Here is a 22,932-nt window from a genome sequence, read left to right as displayed (position 1 = left end):
CTTGTGCTACAGCTGGAGTTGCAGAATACTGGCAGCAGATGTGGGGTTTGGCTGCTCCTGGAATGAGGGTGCTCCTAACCTTCCTTAGGGATAAAGGCTTCTCGCCTGCTCCACCTCGCTGGGCTTTTGGCTGCATTTTTCATGTAGGTATCAAATCTCAAAAGACATAAACCTTCCTTACATCACCATGCTTTCCTGCTGCTGTGGGTGATGTTGCTGAGCGCACCAGAGGAGAGGTCACCCCAGATCATAGAATCAGAATGGTTTAGGTTGGAAGGGACCTTTAGAGGTCATCTAGTCTAACCCCTCTGCAGTGAACAGGGACATCTTCAACTAGATCAGGTTACTCAGAGCCCCATCCAACCTGACCTTCAAGGTTTCCAGGGATGGGGTATCTACCACCTCTCTGGGCAACCTGTGCCACCACCATCAGTGTTTCACCACCGTCAATGTAAAAAATTTTGTCCTCATATCTAGTCTGAGTCTACCCTCCTTTAGTTTAAAACCGTCACCCCTTGTCGTGTTGCAACAGGCCCTGTTAAAGTCTGTCCCCATCTTTCTTGTAGGCCCCCTTTAAATATTAAAAGGCCGCCACAAGGTCTCCCCGCAGCTTTCTCTTCTCCAGGGTGAACAACCCCAACTCTCTCAGCCTGTTATAGGAGAGGTGCTCCAGCCCTCTTCATTTTTGTGCCCTCCTCTGGACCCGCTCCAACAGGTCCATGTCTCTCATGTGCTGAGGGGTCCAGAGCTGGATGCGGCCCTGCAGGTGGGGCCTCACCAGAGTGGAGCAGAGGGGCAGAATCACCGCCCTCGCCCTGCTGGCCGCGCTGCTTTTGGTGCAGCCCAGGGTGTGGTTGGCTGTAATCCTAGAAAACTGGAGAGAGCTCTGTCAGTTACAACAAGTAGGCCGCTGATGAGTACAGCTCGTGTGCTCCCGTATGGGTCACAAACAGTTCTAGCAGTGAGCTAGGTACAAAAGCTGGTTGCTTCCAGCCACAGTCCCAAAGCATCTCTGTGACACACAGGGAATTTTGCGACCGCTTCCCCTCGCCTCCCAGTGAGTAAGCGAATAGCTGGGTTAGCGCCACCCAGTAAAAGCTTGTAGGAAAACATTCCTGGCTCTTCTGCTGTTCTCCCATTTTTAGGACCAGAAGGGAGCAGGTTTGGGTTACCTCATCTGACTTTTGTCCTACAGGGGCTATTTGATGGTACCATATTTAACTCTGAGGCTTAATTTTTCCATAAGTGCCAACTTAAGGCTTGAAGAATACAAGAGATGGCAAAGGCACTGAATTCAGCTGCTTTAAGGCCTAAACATATTTAGTTTGGGTAGAAGGCTTTAATGTGGCCGGTCTTTAGAAATTTTATGTGGCCCTCTGCAGTAAGCCTAAATGGTAAAATATGCCAGAATTATTTGGGGGGAAAGAAAAAAGGGCTTTATACAGTCCACTGTTGAACATTTTTGTTGCAGCAGGAGCCAGATCTGTTCTTGCCCTCCGTTACTCTGAGGGCAGTAGCAGCAGTGAGGGGTGGCCCCTCCCAGCAGCTCTTCAGCGCACCCCTCACCTCCTCAGCACGGAGCTGTGTCTTTTCTCTGCTCAGGTGTCGGTGCTTTGCTCTGCTGCATCGCCATGCTGAAGGTACTTGTTCATAGTAAGAGGGCCAACCTGCACCCCTTTTTCTAACGCGTTACAGGTTTCTAATAAAGGGCCTGCCCTACCAGCATCGCACGGCCCTACGTGACAAACACTGCTTTGCTTCAGCAGCAACGTGACCCTGCTTCCTGCACCTCGCCTCCTCCCAGCACTATCATCCTTTTAGAGGCAGGACCTATTTCCAGCCAAACCACCCTGAGTTTTCCTTTAACAGCTTCATGACAAATTAAAACCTCTGGCCAAAAATGAGTATTGCAGTGGCAAGGAAATAAATTAGGCCACTGCGCGGTAGCTGCAAGTGGGAGCAACGTCCTCCCTCTCTACCTTTGTTCCTGAGAAGGCTGAACAAAAGAGAGACTTCAGTCGCTCAGGGGTGCATGGGAGGCATGCTGGCGTTGCGCTTGATGAATTCTGGCTGTAAGCGTGGGCAGTGCTGAACAGGAGCAACCTTCCTCCTCCGGCAAGAGGAACTGTGGTCCAGCACTGAAGCAGATGCACAAACACGTCGAGTTACCTGTGCTTCCTGGCCAGGTAACACAGCGAGGGACAGAGAAATGCCATCAGTTAGCATTTAATGGGGATTGCCATCGTTAGCACTGCACCTTTGCTTTGCCACTACCCTTCCAGCGCCCGTCAGTGAAACATAGCTAAGCGCGATTTTATTTACTTATTTTCTAATTCTCTCTTGCTTCTGTTACATGGGATGGAACCTGCGTGATCGTCAGAAGTCTGATGAAGGACACCGTTGCACCCAAAGCTCTGTAAGCAGAAGGTCTTTAAGAACCGGAATACAGAAGTTTTCCAGCAGATCTTTATTTATAATGTAGGCTTAAGCAATCATTACAATGTAGAAGGGAGACACACTTACAGCAATTATTTATACCAGTTTAGAACAAAAAACTGCACAGGGAGAGGTCAACTCTCAGTACAAACTAGCAACTAAACCACAATAATTTACCATTAGAAACATTTTATTTTTCAGCTGTGACACTGCTTTTACAATATGCAAAAACACAAACAATAGAACTATCCAAAGTGTTTTGTCACATTCTTTCTACATTGAATTTGGCAACATTTTATATTAAATTTTACTGATTATACTAACGTTTAAGAACTAAACAAGTGAAAAGCTGTACTCAGGTACAGTTACATCCATTTATTTCAAAGGTTTAAATAACACTCTTAACTATTGAGATTATCTCCTAGCAGTTTTTGTTTATGCAAAAACCATCTCAAAGCCTCATTTGCACAATGCATCAGCTACTGTATCAAGATTGGTGGGCTACACCACAGGCACTACTGTTTATTATATCCTGTAATAAGGAGCTTGTTTTTCAAAGAAAGGAAGGTTTAATATTTCCTAAGAATCATGCCTTTTTTTTTTCTTTTTGCTTTTAAGCCATAACAAAAAAAAGGTTAGCAACCACAGCAGTGTAAAATGTTATATAGAACACAGCGACTACACAGTTACTAGAAGTTCCACATCCAATGCAGTTATGTATTAAAGCATAAGAGGTTATGTAGGCAAGTCTAGAGCCAACAGAAATCTGCAGAGTGTCTGGTGGAAACTAGCCCCTTACGTGTATTACTTGGTGCGGTTTTAAACCATCCCGGGCGCGCCAGCCTGGCGTCCACCCGCGCGCGGCTCTGCTGTGGGTGGCAGGCGGCATCCTTCCGGGCTGTCCGATGGGAACGCGTGTCGTGCCCGGGGGTCTGCATATTTCTATCAGCTTTAGGAGACGGGTATTGCAGCAATAACTTACTTTTACTTTAAGGAAAAAATCCAACTCTTAATAATTCTATCAACAGCGTTCCAAAAAACATGACTTAAAGTACAAAAAAAGAGAATATAGTGGTCAGACTCCCGGTATTATCAAAAAACCAGTATCTCTCCCCACCCCCCACCCTTCACCCCTTTCTTTTCGGTATTTAAGAAAAGCCAATCAACTGCCATTGAAAAGAAGTTAAGAAAAACAAGCCCCTGTATTGGAAAGAAACATTCGCGGTTTATTAGATCAGAAGCTGGCTACACCTGTCAAATTGTTCAGTGTTTTCTCAAAATATTTGGGCTTTCCAAGGTGCCCAGCCTGCTGGGCACAGTCAGAAAAAGGCATTTTGATAATATGTAAGAACTCCCTGCTTGCATTTTAAAAATGTTTTCACATTTGTAACTGCCTTAAGCCTGTTGTCCTTGTTTGTATTCAGTGAAAGGATGAGTGGAACAAAAAGTGAAGGTGGAAGAACCAAGCCTACACAGTTAAGGCTGCATGCATGTGACTGAGAGTTGCTGCTGTGCAGTCAAAAAAGAAACGTGGAAAAAACCCAGTCTTTAAAACACCCTACAGAAACAAAACACTGCAATCCAATATGGCTTATTCTGATGCATTTACCATGAAGCTACTAGTAATTAATCCTACTAGGCTACTTTTGTGCAACAGCATCTGCTATTTTGATGGCATCTCCCTCCCCCCACTACCCCCCCAAATACTCTACCAACTGCAGGTTTCTTCCTTGCATTATATATTGCTTTTATTGTCAATTTTTATTCCTGCTTTTCAAACTTTTTTTTAATACTTAAATGAGGATCTTTCTTACAGCTTGACTCAAACTCAAAAGTAAGTCCCATTGTTTTGTTTTGTTTTTTAACCTCACTATTACAAGGCGCTCTACAAAAGCTTGCAAAAAAGCCAAATTTTCATTAAATCCCTTTGCTGAAGTTAACTACTCCACATTTTTTTTCTCCTATGATTTAAAACTTTACAAAGAGAGTTATAAAAAAGGTAAATGGGATTTGGCACCTTCAGAAAAAATTAAAAGTGTAACTTAGATCAGAAAAATGCAGAAACAAAATCATTGATATTTACAAATTAAAACACCAGTGAAGATTATGTCTTACTACGCTCTTTCACCTTGTTTTCTCTTTTAGAGTACTTTCAGACTGTCTGTTACCGAGTATATTAAAAAATTCATTGATTACAGATTGGAATGGATAGAGACAAATTAGTTTCCTCACAGTTCCTTCTCGGTGGCTAGTACTCTGGCAGCTTTTCCACTCCTAGGAAATACGAGGTGCTGAGCGATCATTTGTGGTCGTCTTCTTCAGTTTGACACCACGCCGAATGGCGTTCAGCATATCTTCGCCTTGCGGGGCATCCCCAGGGCTCAGCTCTCCGGGATCAAGCTCTGGCTGGCCTGCGGGCGCGAGGGCGCCGACACCATCCCGGTCGCTTTCTTCCCCCTCGCTCTCAGGAACCGCTTGCCTCTGCTCATCGGCAGCACTCAGTTTCTGGCTTGACGGCGGAGGGTTGACAGATGCTTGCCCGCTCCATGAGGACGAGGGCATGCTGGCGACACCCTGCCCACCATCTCCTGCCGCTGGAGACTCGGGACTTTGCTCGGGAGATTCTTCTGTCCCAGCGAGGGTGCCGGGCAGCCCCCCAGGGATATCGGGAACAGTTGGTGTTTTGACAGGAATCACTGGCGTCTTGATTGGAATCGGACCTCCCCCTATGGTACCGCGTCTGACCGAAGGCTTGGTGGAAGGGGTCCGTCTGATGGTGGCCACACCGGGGGTGACTATGACCGGTCCAAGCGTGGTTGGCAGACCTGCGGTGGAAGCAGGACGCTTGGTTTGAAACATTCTGCGATAGGACTGGCTAATGTCGCTGTTTCTTGGGATGGTGGAAGATTTGTCAAACTCTTGCTGTTCTGCCTCCTGGTCACCACTCACAGAGAAATAATCATAATCTGAAACTGATGCCAAAAGACAGAGTTAGCAACAAGCTGGAGAAGACAGCTGAGTCACATCAGGAAGTCTGAAGTATGTATAACCAAAAAAGGATATATAACCAAAAAAAGCCACCTGGAGGGCGATAGCAATTAAAGAGAGGTTTTACCTTTAGAAGGAAGGAAGCCTGAGATATTGTGACCAAGATTCTCAGACTGCGTGGCTGAAGGCGCTACAGCAGACCGACCCTAAAGCTTGCAGGGTGCCCACATCTCTTGTGAAAAAGAACTGTACACACTCAGTACCTTCTCTGAAAAGAACTAATTAAGTAACGAAGACTCAATGTTTGTTGCCAACATTAAGATACCAAAACCAGCATCCTACAAGCCACATGCTACCACTTGTAGATACAAATACTTAAAACAGTCAGTGACTAGAAAGTGTACTTTAGACTAGGCAAAGTGGGGCTCAGGGGACTGCGTACCAGTCATTTCAGCAGCAAATTTGCTTATTTTGCAAACAAAGTAAATCCCAGCTATCAGCTTTGAAAACTCAGCCTCAGCTTTAGTAATTGCATCGGGTTCCTCCCTTTCCACGTAAAAGCTGAGCTAAGCCAGGCCTCCGCAAGCCCTACTGCCTCTTGTGACTGCACAGCACAACTAGCCTCAGCTGCGCAAACAAGGCAGTTGCTGAACTGCAAACACCAAACTCTCCCTCTCAGCTTGCTGCTGGTTCTGAAACGGTACAAAACCCAACACCTTATTGCAGCTTCCCAGGTATGCCCAAGTTAAGGTCTCCAGTGGATTCTTTTTCCAATTACAAAATTTCTGCTTGGGTAGGAAATAAAAGCTTACAAAGGGAAACCAAGAGCAGATTCAGAGTACTGATGGAATAAGAAAGCAAAGCTCACGAGTGTGTATTTGCTCAGAAAGGACAATCCTACTTCAAGAAGTGTATGTTGCAATACCAGTATCATTCCACTTAGCCCATGAGATATAATTCCAACACCTTCTTTAAAATGGTAGCATCCTTAAGCTAAAACTCATTCTAGTAATGCACAAGAAAACAAATTGTTCGGTACACTGTGCAGCAAGCCAGGTATCTATTTTGTTAATAAATCCAGGCTGCATTCTAAGCTGGAAAAAACTTCACAATAGCAACATTCACCCCCTTCTACCCCGCTGACTACAAAGCCAATGAGCGACAGCTGCTGGAATACAGATCCTTGGCACCACGGGGTGATGCATGATGGCCAGGCCGGGAACGCTCTGAAAAAGAACATCTCTTGGGTGGCTACCTTGAGACGGGATCGTGTCCTCTGAACAGCACGGAGTTGTTGTCTGGGTGCTGTAGCCGCTGGAGCACTGCAAGGAATCCCGACTGCTCCTCTGGGTGTCCAGCTGCAGCCCTCTCGTCAGAGCGAGCGCCAGCTCCTCACAGGCCTCCATCTCCTCACCCTGCTGGTTACACACAGAAAGGAGACTCATTATGTCTAGAAAGGTTAATCAATCTTCACTGACTTTCAGCTGCCTCTGCTCCCAGGCAGAGCGTGTCACCATCACAACCCACGAGGATTGTGCCTAACCATGCACTAGGGCTTCAAAGAAACAGACGCTGCTTTGGATGCCATTGCTCTACAAACGCCAATACCCAACGGCATATTGTGTCATACTCACGTCACTTCCACTCACCACCCCAACACCACCCCAGTCCTCCTTGTCAGGTAAACACGTGCCAACATGAAGCGTGGAAAAAAAGTACTGGCAGGAGCTAGCACTTCCTTTGCACCAAACAGTGTATTCAAAATTAGAGCTTCACCCTTGTGGCAGCCGACACTGTCATGCTCCGAGGTCTCTGGGCCTCCTCAGGGGGCACGGCTGGTCCGCTCTGAGCTCCTCCATTGAGATCTGGTTCACGTTTTTCTTTGCGACGTTGCAACGTGTTCACCATTGGTTGATCGTATGGGCCTGGTTTGGCCCAGTCCTAAGGAAATGTGCTTGTTAGCGATAGCTTTCATCAGTGATTGTGTTTTCATTACAAGTAAAATTATGCAAAAGGGCTATTTTAATGCAACAGATTATGTATCAAACTGGATATGTCTTTCTGAATAAGGCCAGAAATAAATTAATTTTGAGGATATTAGAAATATTCACTTATAAAAACTATATCCTTTATTAAAGGGAATATATATTTCCTATTCTACCTAAGTGTTCTTGTATGAAAATATTTAACATTTTAATACCATAGTTTTCTCTAAATGAAACTCCATTGTGTTAAAGCCTGTATTTTCAGAAATTCAAATGCAAGAGCCACTGGCACACAGCAGAAAATACACATAAATGTCCAATCAGCGATGTAACTGATCTAGATGTACACAAGTTCTAGTATTGCGTGCTGTTATGCATGTCTTCAATTCTGAAAAATTAGGCTTGAACAGATTTTTGATACACATCAGAAAAGCAAGTTACTCTGAGTAATATCTCAGTTTACTTACTAGCTGAAATCTAGTTTATAGTAATGATCTGTACTGGAGAGAGACTAACTTCACTCTGAATTACTGGTGCCAAATTTGGAACAGAAATTCCTCAGGCCACAAGGGCTATATTCACTCAGGGCTCTATTAAGCAAAGTCCTGAGGGTGTCCAGAAACCACACGTTGCACACAAAGAGCAGGACTGATCCGTGGCCTGTGCTGCGATGCAGAACCACTGCTAAGTAGCAGCTCCCCAAATGTGAGCTGCTGCAGGGGCAAGCCCAATCCTAAGAAAGTTCTCCCTCACCAGGACAAGGGTGCTTTAAAAATAAAAATAGAAGAAACAACCTGTGCGAGAGAAGGGGCCACACCACCCCCACCACTGGCAGCAGCTGGCTGCTGGGCAGCTCCTGCACAGCCTCAGGATAAATGGTTCGCTAAGACCACACTAAAGATTTTTACTGACATGTGTCTCAGTCCAAGGAATGAGAAGTGCAAAGCAGCTGCACTGACAGAAGCCCCTTGTGCAGACACCTAATTTGGTTTTATTAACACAAATGAAACTCTGCTTTGCCTTGACAGCTGTGTCTTTGCTGTAAGTGCTTTGCTGTGAAATATATCGGCAAGGTGCTTCTAGCATAGACACAGCTAATGACCCTGAAGCCCCAGGGCCACTGTGGCCAACCTGGGTGTATGTCTCAACAGTGTCCAGCTGCTGAAGAGAGAGACTTAGGGGATCTGTAACAAGGTATCTCAATTTACACCTATAGGAAGGTCCCATGGTGCATATGCAGTGTCATATAACCATCTACAGGCATCTAGGACCTGTGAAGCTACTATCAACTGCACATCAGCCTTGTGAAGATACAGGGCAACAGACAAGAGACCTCCCCTTGCTCCGGGGCAGAGCCTCCCAGGGGAACCACCTGACAGGGACGAGAGTCAAGGCTCTGGCAGAGCAGAGATGTTTTGATGCCAAGGAAGATCCCTGCAGATCCAGCTGGAGTAACTGAAAGAAGTTATTGCTCCCTGACCTTTTTGGTGATCTCACCCAAGAGAGCAAAATGAGCTGGGTGAGTACTTTCAGTCTGTGGCAGTAAAGCTAGGATAGCTTCCGTCACCCCTTAGGTTCACCTGGTGACAAGTGCCTTCTTAAACCACTCCAGCTAGATCTACAAGAGCATGTCTGCCTACGGCCAAGGTGGGGGCCAAGCACAGCCACCACAGTGAGAACATCATGTTGTTCAATGTATGGCTTCACTAAGCCAACTGGATGCCAAGCCTGTGCTTCCCTGCTCAAGTGAGTGCTCTAACAGTGCTAAACAAGCTCTTTTCTCGCTGAATAGAGCCCAGAGTGCTTTCACCAATGTTCCAGAGTTAAACTATTCCTTCCTACCTGGGTGTTATCAGCTTTCGTATGTTTTAGGCAGTGCCAGAATACACAAGGTCATTCAGAAATATCCACTACTGGATTTTAGCTCTCTGATTATCACCATGCAGTGCCCATTCAGAGTGATATTAAACAGAGCAAATCAACGAGTAATCACATGGATCGAAAGGTTGCAACAACTGCCGTGTGCACACTGTTGGTATGAGGAGGTGAGGACTGCCACAACAAAAGGAACACAAACCTTCCAGCTAGGGATCTTAGATGATGGCAACATGCCTGGCCCAATGGTGTAATAATGAACGTAGTCTGGAAGGAGGGCTGAGGGAGCCCGAGTCCACGCGCGGGAGACAGGCGGGAAATGAGGGAAAGGACCTGCACCAACTGAAGCTACGGATGGGTCACTTGATAAACTACAGTGATAAAACCCATTAGACAACTGGAAACGAAACAAATAAACAAACAAAAACAGAGAAATTAATACAAACAGAATGAATATGAAAATATACTGCAACTCTGATGCTCTAGGGAGAAAACTTCTGTATCTCAAAACAAAAGAAAGAAAAGTCAGCCTTGCTGCAAATAAACAACAGAAAATTGATACAATGCTTGGTTCAGAAGTGAGATTGCTTGAAAATTGTTATTTGGTATAACAAATTTCAGACATCCATCCAGCAGTCATTGTCTCCAGGCTGAGCAGCTTTGCCTTCTGTCCATGAAAGCGGCACACTGTGAAAAAGCCTTTGCAATTTAGGTACCCTGCAGACTGCAGACATAGAAACAAAACATTTCCAACACTGGAGGCATTTGCATTGCTGGCATTTATTCTATGAAGCTGGACAGACAGGAAAAGCATACAGCCTTCGAAAATGACGTGTTCTGGCTGTGTGATGATATGGAAATAAAAAAACCAAAATAAAAAACCAACAGCAAGGATTTACCAGATGAGAATGGAGACTGCTATCACCTCCTCCCCCGATTCAGCGTGTCTCCCCCGTAATTTATTCCAACCATGTGTGTTTTATTTTCCTTTATCTTTTGGTCAAAACCAAACCCCAATTGCTCAGTGTAATATGTGCTACTCAATAGGAGAGAAGGAAGAAGCCATATACAGTGCACCCTGAGCAAGATGCTCTTTGTTAGGCAACAGGTGGGCTTGGGCAGCATTCCACATTCTCTTTAAGTAGAAAAGGTGGACAATGAGCTTTTCTCAGAGAATTACCCCTGTAAAATGCCCAGTTTGTAGCTTCCCCCTAGCAGCTAGTTTAACGGCAAGTGTTGCTGTGGTTTATTCAAACAGATTAATTTCTAAGGGAGCGTGCAACAGTTCCTATTCTCATCTTCACAGAGAGGAATCCTGGCTGCGTCCCATGCACAGGGTTTTTTTGGCTAAATGTTGCTGGGTTTGGATAATGAGCTAGGAGGTTTGTATGTCTTTGAGATTAAGTTCTTCACCTTATCTGTGGAGGCCCAAGCCCCCATGGTGGAGCCTGAGCTGACTGAGGTGGGGGAACTGCACTCGCTCACTGACTGGCAGGTTTCAGAGGCTTCTGAAGAGGCAGAGCTGGACGAATTCTGCAGCGTAAAACAGCACCGCAACGCAAGGAAAGGATACACAAGCCACCAAAAAATAAAAAAAAACCACACACAAAAAAAAAGGACAAAAAGCACATACACAGAGACACACACAGGAGAGAGGGAAGGATGAGAGAAGCAAAGGGTTAGGGTTTTAAAAAACAATTAGAAACTGCTCAAAACCATTGCTAATGTTCAGGAAATCTACAAGAAACAAAACAAGCCATTTGCTTTATGCGAGAACTTGCCACGCTGCTTGAGAATGAGGGAATCGAGGCAGCTATCTCAACTCCTCATTGCAATTTCAGCATCTCAATTCTGTTAGCCCTCTCAGAGCAAGACGCTGAGGGAGCTGAGGGCACCTACAGTCCAAACATGCAATATACTGAGACCACTGATTTAAACAGAGAAGCAGATCATCAGTACTTCAAAGACACAAGGTTTAGATTTAAAACATGGAGCAGCAAACATCACTTACATTCACAAGTTCTCAGATATTCTGATCTGCAAAAGTGCTTGTGAAAAGCTCATCTGAGTTCAAATATTATGGAACAGAAAGAAGTGATACTTACCGAAGCTGGAGGTTTCCAAAGTGCATTATCTGTATGCATGTGCCTCTGCAGTAGTATGCATACACCAAAAGCACTCTGACTCAAACTTTTCTGCCCAGCAGCCAACATGAAGGTACATGTACTCTGCTGAGTGCAGAAATGGTGGCATGTGCTTGCCACCCGCTTTCTCTTAACAGCAGAGAGAAAATATCATGGGGTTGGATGGAGAGCAAAGGAAAATGCAGGACATAGTGTCCATCCAACACCTCAACCGTTTGCTCCTAGCTAGGAACTTCTCTTCCAATTTTCAGTGCACGCCTTCATACAAATTTGCTGCTGTAAGACCTCAACAACAACATTTAATTTGCCTTCAGGTAGGTCAAGGTGAATAACCGTGTGCACCATTTTACTAGCTACAATGCTCTTAGGTATCTCCCCCTTGAAAGTGGCATCCCCCTCAGTAGGGGTGGACATGCAGGTTCAGCCAAGTGCTTGGAAATGGTCATGACTACTGGCAAAGTTGTCAGCGCAGTACTAAGCTGTATTCACTGTCAGGAAATTCAACACCAACAAGACTAACTCATCTTTTGGTAGTCCAAGACCTGTGAAACAAGACTATCTAAGGATATCCCTGGCATTTTATTTTATGACAGCAGAGAGAATGTGCTCCTGTATCAAGCTTGTGTAGCAAAGCCTCAGATTTCAACGAATGACATTTTGAAAAGGAAAAGAAATCTCATCTGAAATAACATTTCATCAGTTAACTTTAGATGAGATCTTGGGGTGGGTCTGCAAGTAATTACTGTTAACACCCAAAGTTGTCTCACTGCTCACCAGAAGCTACGTATAAGGAATATATAGCTTATTGCCTAGGCAAAAGGAGATGTCGGTCTCCTGAGACAGAACACTATTACCATAAGGATTTTGGTGAAGTCTTCTGGGGATGTTGAGAAGCCAATACAGTATCAGCATCTTGAGCTTACTAGCAAACTCTGGATTTAAGTGAAACTTTGACAAGGCTGTTAAAATTATTTTAAAGATCATGTAATGTGGTGGATTATTTTACAGAAATAATGCACATCCCGCCTTACGCTGATATGAGAGCAAATCTGTGGGTGACCTGTCAAACGTGTTTAGGGTACAAGTAAGCTCAGCTAACAAAGCTTGTATTCAAAGTGCAGTAAGAGTTGAGGTGAACGTCAGATCAGAAGAAACAACAACAAATGACGTGTAGCTATTAAGGGGAGAAGTGGAAAGTATGCAGTGGGGTACCCGATGATGCAGTGGCTTGATGTTTTATGGAACTTGTCACATTCTTGATTTAACGCAACTCCTTTTACAGGAGAAAAACTTCTAAAAACAAGAATACTGACAAACATGAGCTGCAGTTGACTCTGCCATCAGACATAACTACAGCACACTAAATGGAGATGAGCCTATTTTATCTATCCTTAGAGAAAAATATGTTATAGAAAATTAGCTTTTAAAACTCCAAGTTCTGCCTGACATTCTAGGCAGCTCAGCAAAAGAAACTGTTTGAGAAGCCCCATGAGAACACTCACACTGGTGTTACGCTTTGGCCAGGGAGGAAAATAAAAGAAAGGAAAATGTAATTTCAGAAAATGCTTTCTGAAACCTCATGCTTATGGTCTTTCAGGGGTATGCTTATGGGTCTGCATACTCTGCACATGGCAGGACAGACAGTGGAGGGTCTGACTTCCAAATACGGTATCATGCCACCTGGTTTTCTGCAGATGCCCCAATGGTGACAAGTGAGAATTCAGATTTTACACCTGATAGACTATTCCTGTTTACAAGCCAGAAACTTCACAAGATTATGTCAAGCAATGGTAAGATGGGTCATAAATTAGGTTTATTAGCAACACAGCTGCATGTAGCAACTAGGTGGAAAAAGGCCAAAAATGCAAATTCTGAAAATACAAAGAATTGTTCAACTTACTTGGCGTATGGGGGAAAAAAGACTGGAAGTGGTCAACGTATTTTTGCAATAAAGTGACTCCAAGGTAAAAAAAAAAAAATGAAAGAAAGGACTCTCCCACTAACTCAGCGTGGCCATTTTCAGCAAGCAAAGCTAGACAAAGGATGAACCAAGATGCCATGGGGAAAACACCTCAGTAGCTGAAGAAAATGCAAGAGGTGGTGGTAGGGAAACAGGGTCTCCTCATCTTGAGAACCTTTCATGAGGCAGGGAAGGGGAGCCTCTGGTCTTACTGAAAAAGGATTACAACAGTGAGAAAACGATGGGGAGGGAGGCAGAAGAATATTGAACTCCTCAAGGAAAAGAGTAAAGAAAATGCAAGTGGCAGCAGGTCAAAGGCTGCCTACATCGGACTGCAGAATGGTTGAGGGAAGCACAGACCACCCTTCATTTCTCAGCAGAAAGTACATGAAGGGCTGAAAACAGAAACTGCAGCTACTGCTTGGGCAGAAAGTCCCCAAACTTTTGAGTGCTTGTTCTAGACGCACACCCACTGGCACATGCACTCCTGGGAGCACATGTACAGGCAAACACCAGGCAGAGCAATTTCTACTCCACATCCTGTGGAGTAAGAAATTTGACTATGGGATTTTTTCAACTTATTTTAGTCAATTCCTTTTTAAAACAATTGTTTAGTTTGAATCATTTTAAAATTTAGTTCTTTCATTTTAGCTATTTTAAAACCAGGAGATTTTTTTTTTTCCCCACAGCTGTGATAATGGTGGTTCTGCTGCACTCTCAAACCACCTCTTCTGAGAAAAAACTTAAAGTTAACAGTAACAGAAGAAAGCTGAAACTGTGCTCTCTGCAGTAACAACCAGTTCCTCAAACATACGTTATACATATGTAGCCTGGTATCTGGTCTCTCAGATACCTGTCCCACTGCTTGGTACGGTACGTATGAATTCCAGCAAGGATATAGAGAAAAAGGCTGTATTTTGGGCTATTGGACTTATGATTATATCTTCTATCTGTTGTCCTACTAACCTATAAAAGGACAGCAGTTATCTTGGATTACTTACGTCCTTTGTTTCCTGTGTTTCCCATTCAAATATAGTATTGCTTTCTTAACCCCTTCCCTTCCTCAACTATTAGACAGGGCTTCCTGGGCAAGGTTTTTCCAGGAGACCAAATCCTAGAGACGCGCTTGGTCCAGTGTCCCTCTGCAGTCAGTGGAAGACTCTTCAGTTATGTTTCAAAAAGCTTGGTCTAGTGACTCAAGGTCACCTCCTCAACTTGTCTCACTTCCAGAAACATCTCTACTGACCTCTTTTTTTCTAGTCAGGCACAAACCTATAGGAAACCTAATGTGAAAAGGAAATTTAGGAGAAAACCACCCGGTGATAACTGACAGATCAATTTCAGTTGTTTGTTGGGGGTTTTTTAAGGTCTAACTTAGAAGCATTTCTTAATTTACAAGGAAAATGGAGCAGTTTTAACAATATATTTCCCCTATTCTAACTTCAAGCTGTTTCAAGCAATGCAGTCTCCTCAAACGCAGCATCTTTCCAGCTTGTTAATTTGTACATGTGGAAGCAAGTTTACATCTAGTTTCCCTCTACTTCACTGTTTAGGGGACCGATTTCATAGAAGAAGTCTTAGTCCTCTGCTGTTTGACAGCACATCAGAAGGTTTTTTTTTTCCTTCATTTGCTTCTTTCTCTTTCTATCCCCCTGCTTTCATGCCCACCAAGTCATAAGCAGCCTCCAAATTCCAACAGTATAATCGCGTCCCCCATGTGTGTTCACTCGAAGTCCAGTGGATCCTTCTATTATCAACTCCCTAAATCGAACATAACTGTACTACTACCATACAGATACTCTTAGGCCTTTGTCTACTACATAAGGCAACATGTACATTTAGTGGCATCAGCCATGTTGGATGTTCATCCAAGAGCTGCTCTGTGCTCCTAGCAGCAGCACTGCCAGAACGGCTTTACATGGTGTCAGAACATGCCATGAGCAACACCGGCCAAGGCTGACCTCAAGTCTGGCATTTAGAGAAACTGTTCTGCGTGAGAAAGAGACCTGTGATGTTTTTCAGGTGTTCAGCTATATCCAAATGCACTTGCTTAATTAAGATTAAAGCATTTTACAGTGATCTTTCCACATGCTGTGCTAGTTTTGGCTGGGATAGAGTAAATTTTCTTCATAGCAGCTAGCATGGGGCTGTGTTTTGGATTTGTGCTGGAAACAGTGTTGATAACACAGGGATGTTTTAGCTCCTGCTGAGCAGGGCCTACACAGAGCCAAGGCCTTTTCTGCCTCTCACCCCACCCCACCAGCGAGTGGGCTGGGGGTGCACAAGGAGTTGGGAGGGGACACGGCTGGGACAGCTGACCCCAACTGACCCAAGGGATATTCCGCACCACAGTACATCACGCTCAGTATATAAAGCTGGGGGAAGAAGAAAGATGGGGGACATTCAGAGTGATGACGTTTGTCTTTTCAAGTAACCACTGCGCATGATGGAGCCCTGCTTTCCTGGAGATGGCTGAACACCTGCCTGCCCATAGGAAGCGGCCAACGAATTCCTTGTTTTGCTTTGCTTGCATGCGTCGCTTCTGCTTTATCTATTGAACTGCCTTTATCTCAACCCACCAGTTTTCTCACTTTTACCCCTCCAATTCTCTCCCCCATCCCACTGGAGGAGAGCGAGCCAGCCGCTCTGTGGGGCTTAGTTGCTGGCTGCGGTTAAACCACGACACATGTACAGTTATCTGATACAGGCTAACAGTTGTACTCCCAGTGATGTTAACAGCAAAGCTGCAGAGAAGAGATCGTACTAAACCAGTGTAAAGGTAGAGCCTTGTTTTATAACTGCCCTTTTTCCTATCTTCTATGCAGAGTGTGGTAGCTGTAAAGACTTACTACTCGACAACTCTAGACTGAAAAGCAGTCTTCATTTTGCCAGTCATCTCTCCTCTGGTATAGTCTGTATCTTGTTTAAATCTCTACTTAATCCCTGTTTGAGATTCTCCCTTCCCCCATCTGTGTTTTTGATTAAACTCAGTTTAATTTTCAGTGTCGCCTGCTTGTCTAAAATGTAGGTAAAAGCATAAAAGCTTCACACAGCTCATATAGTCTCATTCCCATAACACGGGATTTCTTGTGTCTCCCTTTTTTTTTTTAAATCCATTATTAAAAGAAAATGGGCTTTGTTGCCTTCAAAACTACTACTGCCAGTAGATGCCACAGCATGTAGCTAGCAAACATCAGCAAAATGTCCACCTGCACAAGATCTATAGCTTTTCATTTCCTTTGTTGATTCCAGAGCTTGCTTTTCTGCTTTCTCAGTGTCACTACTAGAAACAATGACATCAGTGTTTTAGAAACAGTCAGCAGCCCATACTGCTGCTCCTCCCCACCCACCACCAAGCCTCAAAAGCACAATTCCACAACGGAGATCTGTCAGTTGGTTAGAGACACGCAACATGAAATAATGCTGTAAATTGAACAGCTTCTCGGTAAGCTCATGATCACAATTATCTTTCAGCACAACACACACATTTTACTTAGTGCTGAACATACAAAGCAAGACACTTAAGCAAAGGTGAAGCGGCCAGGCAATGATCTGTTACCTTTTCCTCTGTGTAAAGGTATACAGAACTAGAGACATACAGAGCACATACCTAGTTGTTATACCAACACACTACACTTGTCAAGTCAGCACCACACTGCTGCAGCCTTCTACAGCTCATGAATAGCTCAAGTGATGCTTGGATCAGTTTGCAACTTTATGGGCAGCTTCTAAATGAAGTGGAAGCATATGAACTTAGCTGGTGTAAAACAGCATGACTCTCATCAATCTTCTTGATGTTCTGCCAGCTGATACCAGCCTAAGTTCTCTCCCCTGCTTAACAGAGGAACTTGCAAAGAGAGGTGTTGTTTTTTTTCCATGCTAAGGGCAATTGCGAAGTTACATCCTCATCTGCAAACATAGCATCATCATGTAGATTACTGCCCTTTTATGCAGGTGCAGTGGATACTATGAAAATCACAGATGATGCTAGCATGTATAACTGATGTATGTATCTTAAATTTCAACTTCCTTACCTTGTTACTATTCCAGTTTACTTTATTATTGCTCATTTACTTTTTTGCATTTCACTTAGGTTAGCCATAGCCAATCTAAACAAAACATTCATTTAATTAGTGTGCACAAAGTTCTTCAGGATGTCATCTATTAAAAAAATGCTGATGTGTCCAGACTGGGGACAGTGCAGAAGATGTATTCATTTGAAACCAAAGCATTTCTATTAAAATGAAAGAGGTAAATATATTAAAAAACTGTTGAGCTTCCCCTGAGAACATGTTCCAAGTGTAAATGAACCAGTATTGTTTTAGATGATACCCTAAAAATTTCACTAAGGGTGATACTTACTAATGTTCTGCAAAAATTAAGGGCCTGTGTGCTGTCAAAGGTGGTCTAGGAGTAGCTTAAGTGTGCAGGTGACATTTGGTAACCGCTAACACGGAAATTGTTGGCTGCTTGCTGACTAGGAAGATTAAAGTTACCATTGCTTACAAAACCATCTACTCTCCAACATGGAAAAGGAATGCAACTACATTTATTAAACTATAGGACAACCTTCTCCAGTGACCTCAGGGTGTATTAAAAATGAGTGATACTCAACAACAGGGTATTAGGTCCACTTCAGTTTGTAACTAAGTTTTACTATGGGATTTATAATGTGAGATGGCAGTTCAGCCTTGTTTAAAAAATATTGCAGTTGCCGTGTGATTTGTTGAAAAAACCCCAAAACCAAAAAAATCATTCAGGTGCTGGAAGATACTGCCATGGAGGCATGCAAACCTCTGACTGCAGGTGGCCAGCTACTTTTTATAGGAACGATGCCATGAACAAATAGAGCTGCAACTTCCTTCTGCAGACCAAAAAATGCGCCGAAAAAGTTTTGCTTATATTCATAGTGAAATCGTCCTAGTTAGACTGGGTTCAGGACATTATCATATATGACTACACAAATACTAATTTCTTGTGAGTTCCATAAAGAATTAAAAATACTTCTCATTTTCATGCAGAAACCTTATTTCTGCAAGGTGCTCAATTGAGAGTCAAAAAGAGCGAACCTATCCACAGAAAGGGATATCATAAAAACCAGCAAAACCAATTTCATATGTTACTGCTAATGGCATGTGGAGTATTCCAGGCCCTTTGCAGGGGAAGAATAAAAGTAATCTCTCTGATGCTAAAGCCACCAGTATTAACGCTACAGCTGTCAGAAGGCTGTTCTGGCACCAGTGTTTGTCCATTACACAGTAAACAGCCAGTAGATAATAACAACTTGCTATCTGTGCTGGATACTAACTGGTAACCTCAGTGGGTAAAGTGAATATTATTCTCTCCTGTAAGGCAGGACTTCTTGGTCTTTCTCGTCTGTACATATCTGAAAGTTAGGCATCTAGGCTCCCTCCAGGGCCAGAGTGAAAACCAAATCCCCTGAGAGCGACTCATGCCTTTTTCAGTGCTAACTGCAAAAGCAGCATAAATCACTCCGGCTAGAGGCCCAACTTCTAGATGGATGAAGTGCAGTGAAACAAACCTTACCCTCAGTGTTTAACCTGTCTCCAAGGTACCCCAAAACCACACCAGATCCTTTTTGTGAAATGTGAGCCAAGTTAGAGAGTCCAGCTCACGCTCAGGTTTTTGTTCTCATGCTTGCACGTACCTGGTTAGGTGCTTCTGGTGGCATGGGGGATGGCGATTTGGACTGGAAAGCATCCTGGGACATGAATCCAGAATCATGGGAGGACACACTGGACAGCCTCATGGGTGCCTGCTGAGGCAGATTGGAGCTGCGATAGCGATAGTGTGAACTAGGTGAGTGCGAGTGCGAGCCACTGGACCGGGAATCACTACTGTTAACGCTGTTCAGACTGCTGTGAGAGACAAAAGGAACAAAGAAAGGAAAGGGGAGAGGAAAAGACACAAGGGCGGGGGGAGAGACCCATATACAGTACAATTAACATTCCACATGTCTCCAGCAACAGGCAGCATAAACCAGAAAAGAAAAAATGTTGACAAATTAAATTTAAAAATATATATGCACATATATATCAGTAAAGAACCATAAGCAGCTGCAGTATCCCTTGCGGCCAGAGAGAAAATGGCATTTTACCTTGAATTTCACTCAAATGATCATTTCTGTGACCACTCAGAGTTCAAAGTCAGGTTAGGAGCACAGGGATCACTACATGCCCTCTCTAGCATTTGCACAGCACTTGCACAAAAAATGTCTGCTGACAGCTCTCTCCTATTCCTGACATACATCTTGTTGCTCTTGTACCATGGCCCAGATTTTCAATGGGATCTCTAGCAGCGGGTCCAAACCCACCACAGTTCATCTAAAAGTCTGCCTCTAGGCATGCCATTGCAGCCAGTCAGCAGGATAATATGTGAGACTTTTGAAAGCATCGCCAAACCCCCATGCTTCAGAGTACCTGGGACAAGTCCCACTCACATGGAGGCTTTCTACATGAAAAAAAGCATGCAATGGTATATTGAGGGCAGTCAAGCCTCTGGGTATGTAGCTTTAGATAGTAAGAAAGATGATAAGAGAATTAAACCCCCCAAATTAATATCCATTACAAAATATTTTATTTTTTCAAACAGAGAGATTGATTTTTAATCTCCAGTATCCATGAATGACAGCAACGACAAGCCAGCCGCAATGTGGGAGCCTTTGAAGTTTCCTGCTGGGGTGGCTGAGCAGGACTAGCAGGATGCATCAATCTGAAGGCAGCTTCCTACCTTTCCTGGCAGCAGCCCACTGACTATCTGAAGGGAAGGCTCCAAAGGACACATGGGTGAGGGCTGCGCCTCCTGCTCACAAATTCCATGTAGCACACAAGTCAGCTTGGAGCAGGGGAAGAGGAGCTCTGCCTTATTTTACCCATACAAAACAGTCTGTTGCCGTACAGGTTTTACCACACAAGAAGATGAGGTTGATTAGGAACAGATGATGGATTTTTTTTTTTTTGCCATTTTCTTTTACAGCTTCAGGATATTGCATCTTTATGCCTGTGCTCAATTGCTCTAAGTATGCATGTTTTCATACATATATATATAAAAGTACTGAAGTTTTTTTTATATATATCTGCATGCAGAGGCAAGTAGGTACATAGAAGTCATGTTCACTTGCTCTGACATGCTATAGGTAACTTTGCTCACACACAGGGAACCTGTAGTACATTATTCATAAAGCAAACGAAAAGGTAATCATTCGAGAGCAGCTAGAAAGGTGTTGAGCAGAATACACAACAGGATATCTTCCTTTTCAGTAAAAGGAAAGAGTAAATGTAGACAACAGGGTATGGGGGTAACATGCTAATAAACTGTTTTATGAGAGAAAACAGTTTTTGCGGAGAAAGCATAGACAGAATCCAGTGTTTCAACATATTTCAGGACAGCATTAGACAGCATTGAACAGTCAAAAAAACTTGTATCAAAAAAGCATTTCCATCTACCAGACTGATAGGGCAATTGCCAAGGTTGTTTTTCCTTTCCAAACAGTTTAACTTACTGATTAGTAACAGCTAGTTAGAATAATCTAAAAAGTCACCACATGAAAAACAGAAAAGGAAATTATGAACGAACAATCTCAGAGCTTAGATCAGTACAGTCTGCTCTTTGATCTGACATGGATTCAAGAGAACTGAATCAAAAGCATCTTCAAGTTGTCTTGAGTTTAAAAGTTGTTCAGTCATGCCCATCCTTTTTAATATTCCCGGTCACATAACTTAAACGGAGAAAGACCATGAGGGATTGATTTCATTAAGCATTGTTATTTAAGATTTAAGAATAAATACAAATCCATACCACAGTCTGCACTTGCCTCCCTTTAACCCCCAAACAGGTTAAAATTGAATATTACCAGTCTACTTACCTGCAAACACTAGATTTTCGGGACATGGTAGTACTGGGAGAGGATGGAGGAGTCTGATAAGACCAGCTGTAATCAGAACCTTTCAAATCTAAAATTACCTGATGAAAAATAATAACATCAAGGATGTGGAAATTTTTTTCCCTTACTAACAAAAAGCATCTGCTTGTCATACAACATTAGTCACCACTACAAACTTTCAGTGTCAATTGACCCAGTCTCATTCTCTTCCGGAATTACACTATTTATATTACACAGGAGAGTCAGCTTCATCCTTAGTTTTCCAGGAACTACCATACTTCAACACTAGGGATGCTATCACAGAAGGGAACTTCAGATTTGAATGGAAAAATATTTAAAAAGTAAACTGGAGATGTATTTTATGCATGCTGTAAGCTGTTTTGTTTTGTTTTTCCTTAAGATATATTACAGCCTTAGAGTTTAAAAACTGTTGCATTTAAAAAAACTAACTGAAGATCCGATATTGAACCACAGCAGAGCTCCCCTCCTTTACACTTCTAGGTCAAGGATAAGGTAATTAAGGTATGAAAAGAAAACTGAGTTCACACAGCGGAGTTGGAGAAAAGTTCCTATTTGGAGTAATTTAATGATACACATTTTCCTATGCATTTTAAGGACAGCATTCAATTGTTAAACTCCATCACGCTATCTAATCCCAGCAATCTTGTGACCACATGAAGACAGGGATGCTCAAATGTAGGGCGAGGAGATGACAAGCATTCCTCATGTACTCTCAGCAGAAATTGAGCATCTTCATATATTTCAAAGTGCTACTGCTACCACTTCACAATGGTCTCACCAAATACTTTAGTAGCACTCAGCTGGTCTTCAAAATCAATTTTTAAAAATTCCTTATGTTAAAAATGACCTTGCTGCAGTGAAGCATCTACAACGCAAGAGTAAGCCACTAAATGCTAGTAGCCAATATTCCTCATAACACAAAAGGAAAACCAGTACAAGCTACAAACAAAAATGTTTTCCAGGTAACAAGAGCTAACCTGTTCACTTGACGATGGTAATTTGTGTGGATCCATGGTGAGACTTTTTAGGTCATCTGATATGGTTTGTAAATGAGTTATTTCTCCCAGCATTGATATTTCTTCCTCCTGAAAGGACAAAAGAGCAAGGCTAATCACAGCTTTGGTTTTAAAAATCAGACCCACAACACAATACATGAGCTTTTTCTTTTTGCTGATGACTGTGGCAATGCCCAGCAGAGCTGCTTTTTCTTTGCCTGTTAGGCAATCTCTACTTATGAAAGAGAGTTGGAAATATTAATGTAGAGTTTCATAACTACTTTAAGATTGCTAAGTTCTGAGGCCCAGAAATGCTTTCTCTCATCAGTAAGTCTCAGCCTTCTTTTTGTAACATCTTCAGAAGTGTGTCATTTTTGCTGCATTTGGAGAAGATTTAACTCTTCTATGTGCTGTAAGGATCTTAACCTTGAACCTAAATAGGTGTTAAACTTGTACTTTTTGCTAGGTTTTTTGGGAACTTTGAGATAAAGGCACCATACAGGTACAGAGTATTAATACATCTATGATTCATTCTGGCTCAAGCTACAGCAACAGCTAACTCAGACGATTCCTGCACCTAAGTTACCATAGCAATCCCTTAGCTGCCATGGTAATTTCATCCAGG

At 43.2% G+C, this 22,932-nt stretch overlaps 1 protein-coding gene across 11 annotated transcripts in view; it reads right to left on the bottom strand.

The window, feature by feature from the left end:
* Positions 1-2,444: 2,444 nt before the first annotated feature.
* Positions 2,445-22,932, bottom strand: part of MTSS1 (MTSS I-BAR domain containing 1) — a 129,365-nt gene continuing 108,877 nt past the window's right edge. For 4 of the 11 annotated variants that reach the window (XM_064442106.1, XM_064442107.1, XM_064442110.1 and 1 more), the window contains 8 exons: positions 22,290-22,397; positions 21,274-21,371; positions 19,057-19,267; positions 10,698-10,817; positions 9,487-9,681; positions 7,201-7,365; positions 6,680-6,842; positions 2,445-5,408 (listed from right to left, as the gene is read on the bottom strand). In XM_064442106.1, coding sequence (XP_064298176.1) covers positions 4,711-5,408; positions 6,680-6,842; positions 7,201-7,365; positions 9,487-9,681; positions 10,698-10,817; positions 19,057-19,267; positions 21,274-21,371; positions 22,290-22,397 — 1,758 coding nt within the window. In that variant the 3' untranslated portion in view covers positions 2,445-4,710. The remainder of the gene's footprint in view (positions 5,409-6,679; positions 6,843-7,200; positions 7,366-9,486; positions 9,682-10,697; positions 10,818-19,056; positions 19,268-21,273; positions 21,372-22,289; positions 22,398-22,932) is intronic. The other 7 variants (XM_064442111.1, XM_064442112.1, XM_064442113.1 and 4 more) reach the window with 4 other exon arrangements.

Source organism: Phalacrocorax carbo, chromosome 2 (genome assembly GCF_963921805.1).
Source record: "Phalacrocorax carbo chromosome 2, bPhaCar2.1, whole genome shotgun sequence".
NCBI lineage: Eukaryota > Metazoa > Chordata > Aves > Suliformes > Phalacrocoracidae > Phalacrocorax > Phalacrocorax carbo.
This window is presented reverse-complemented; position numbering and strand designations above follow the sequence as displayed.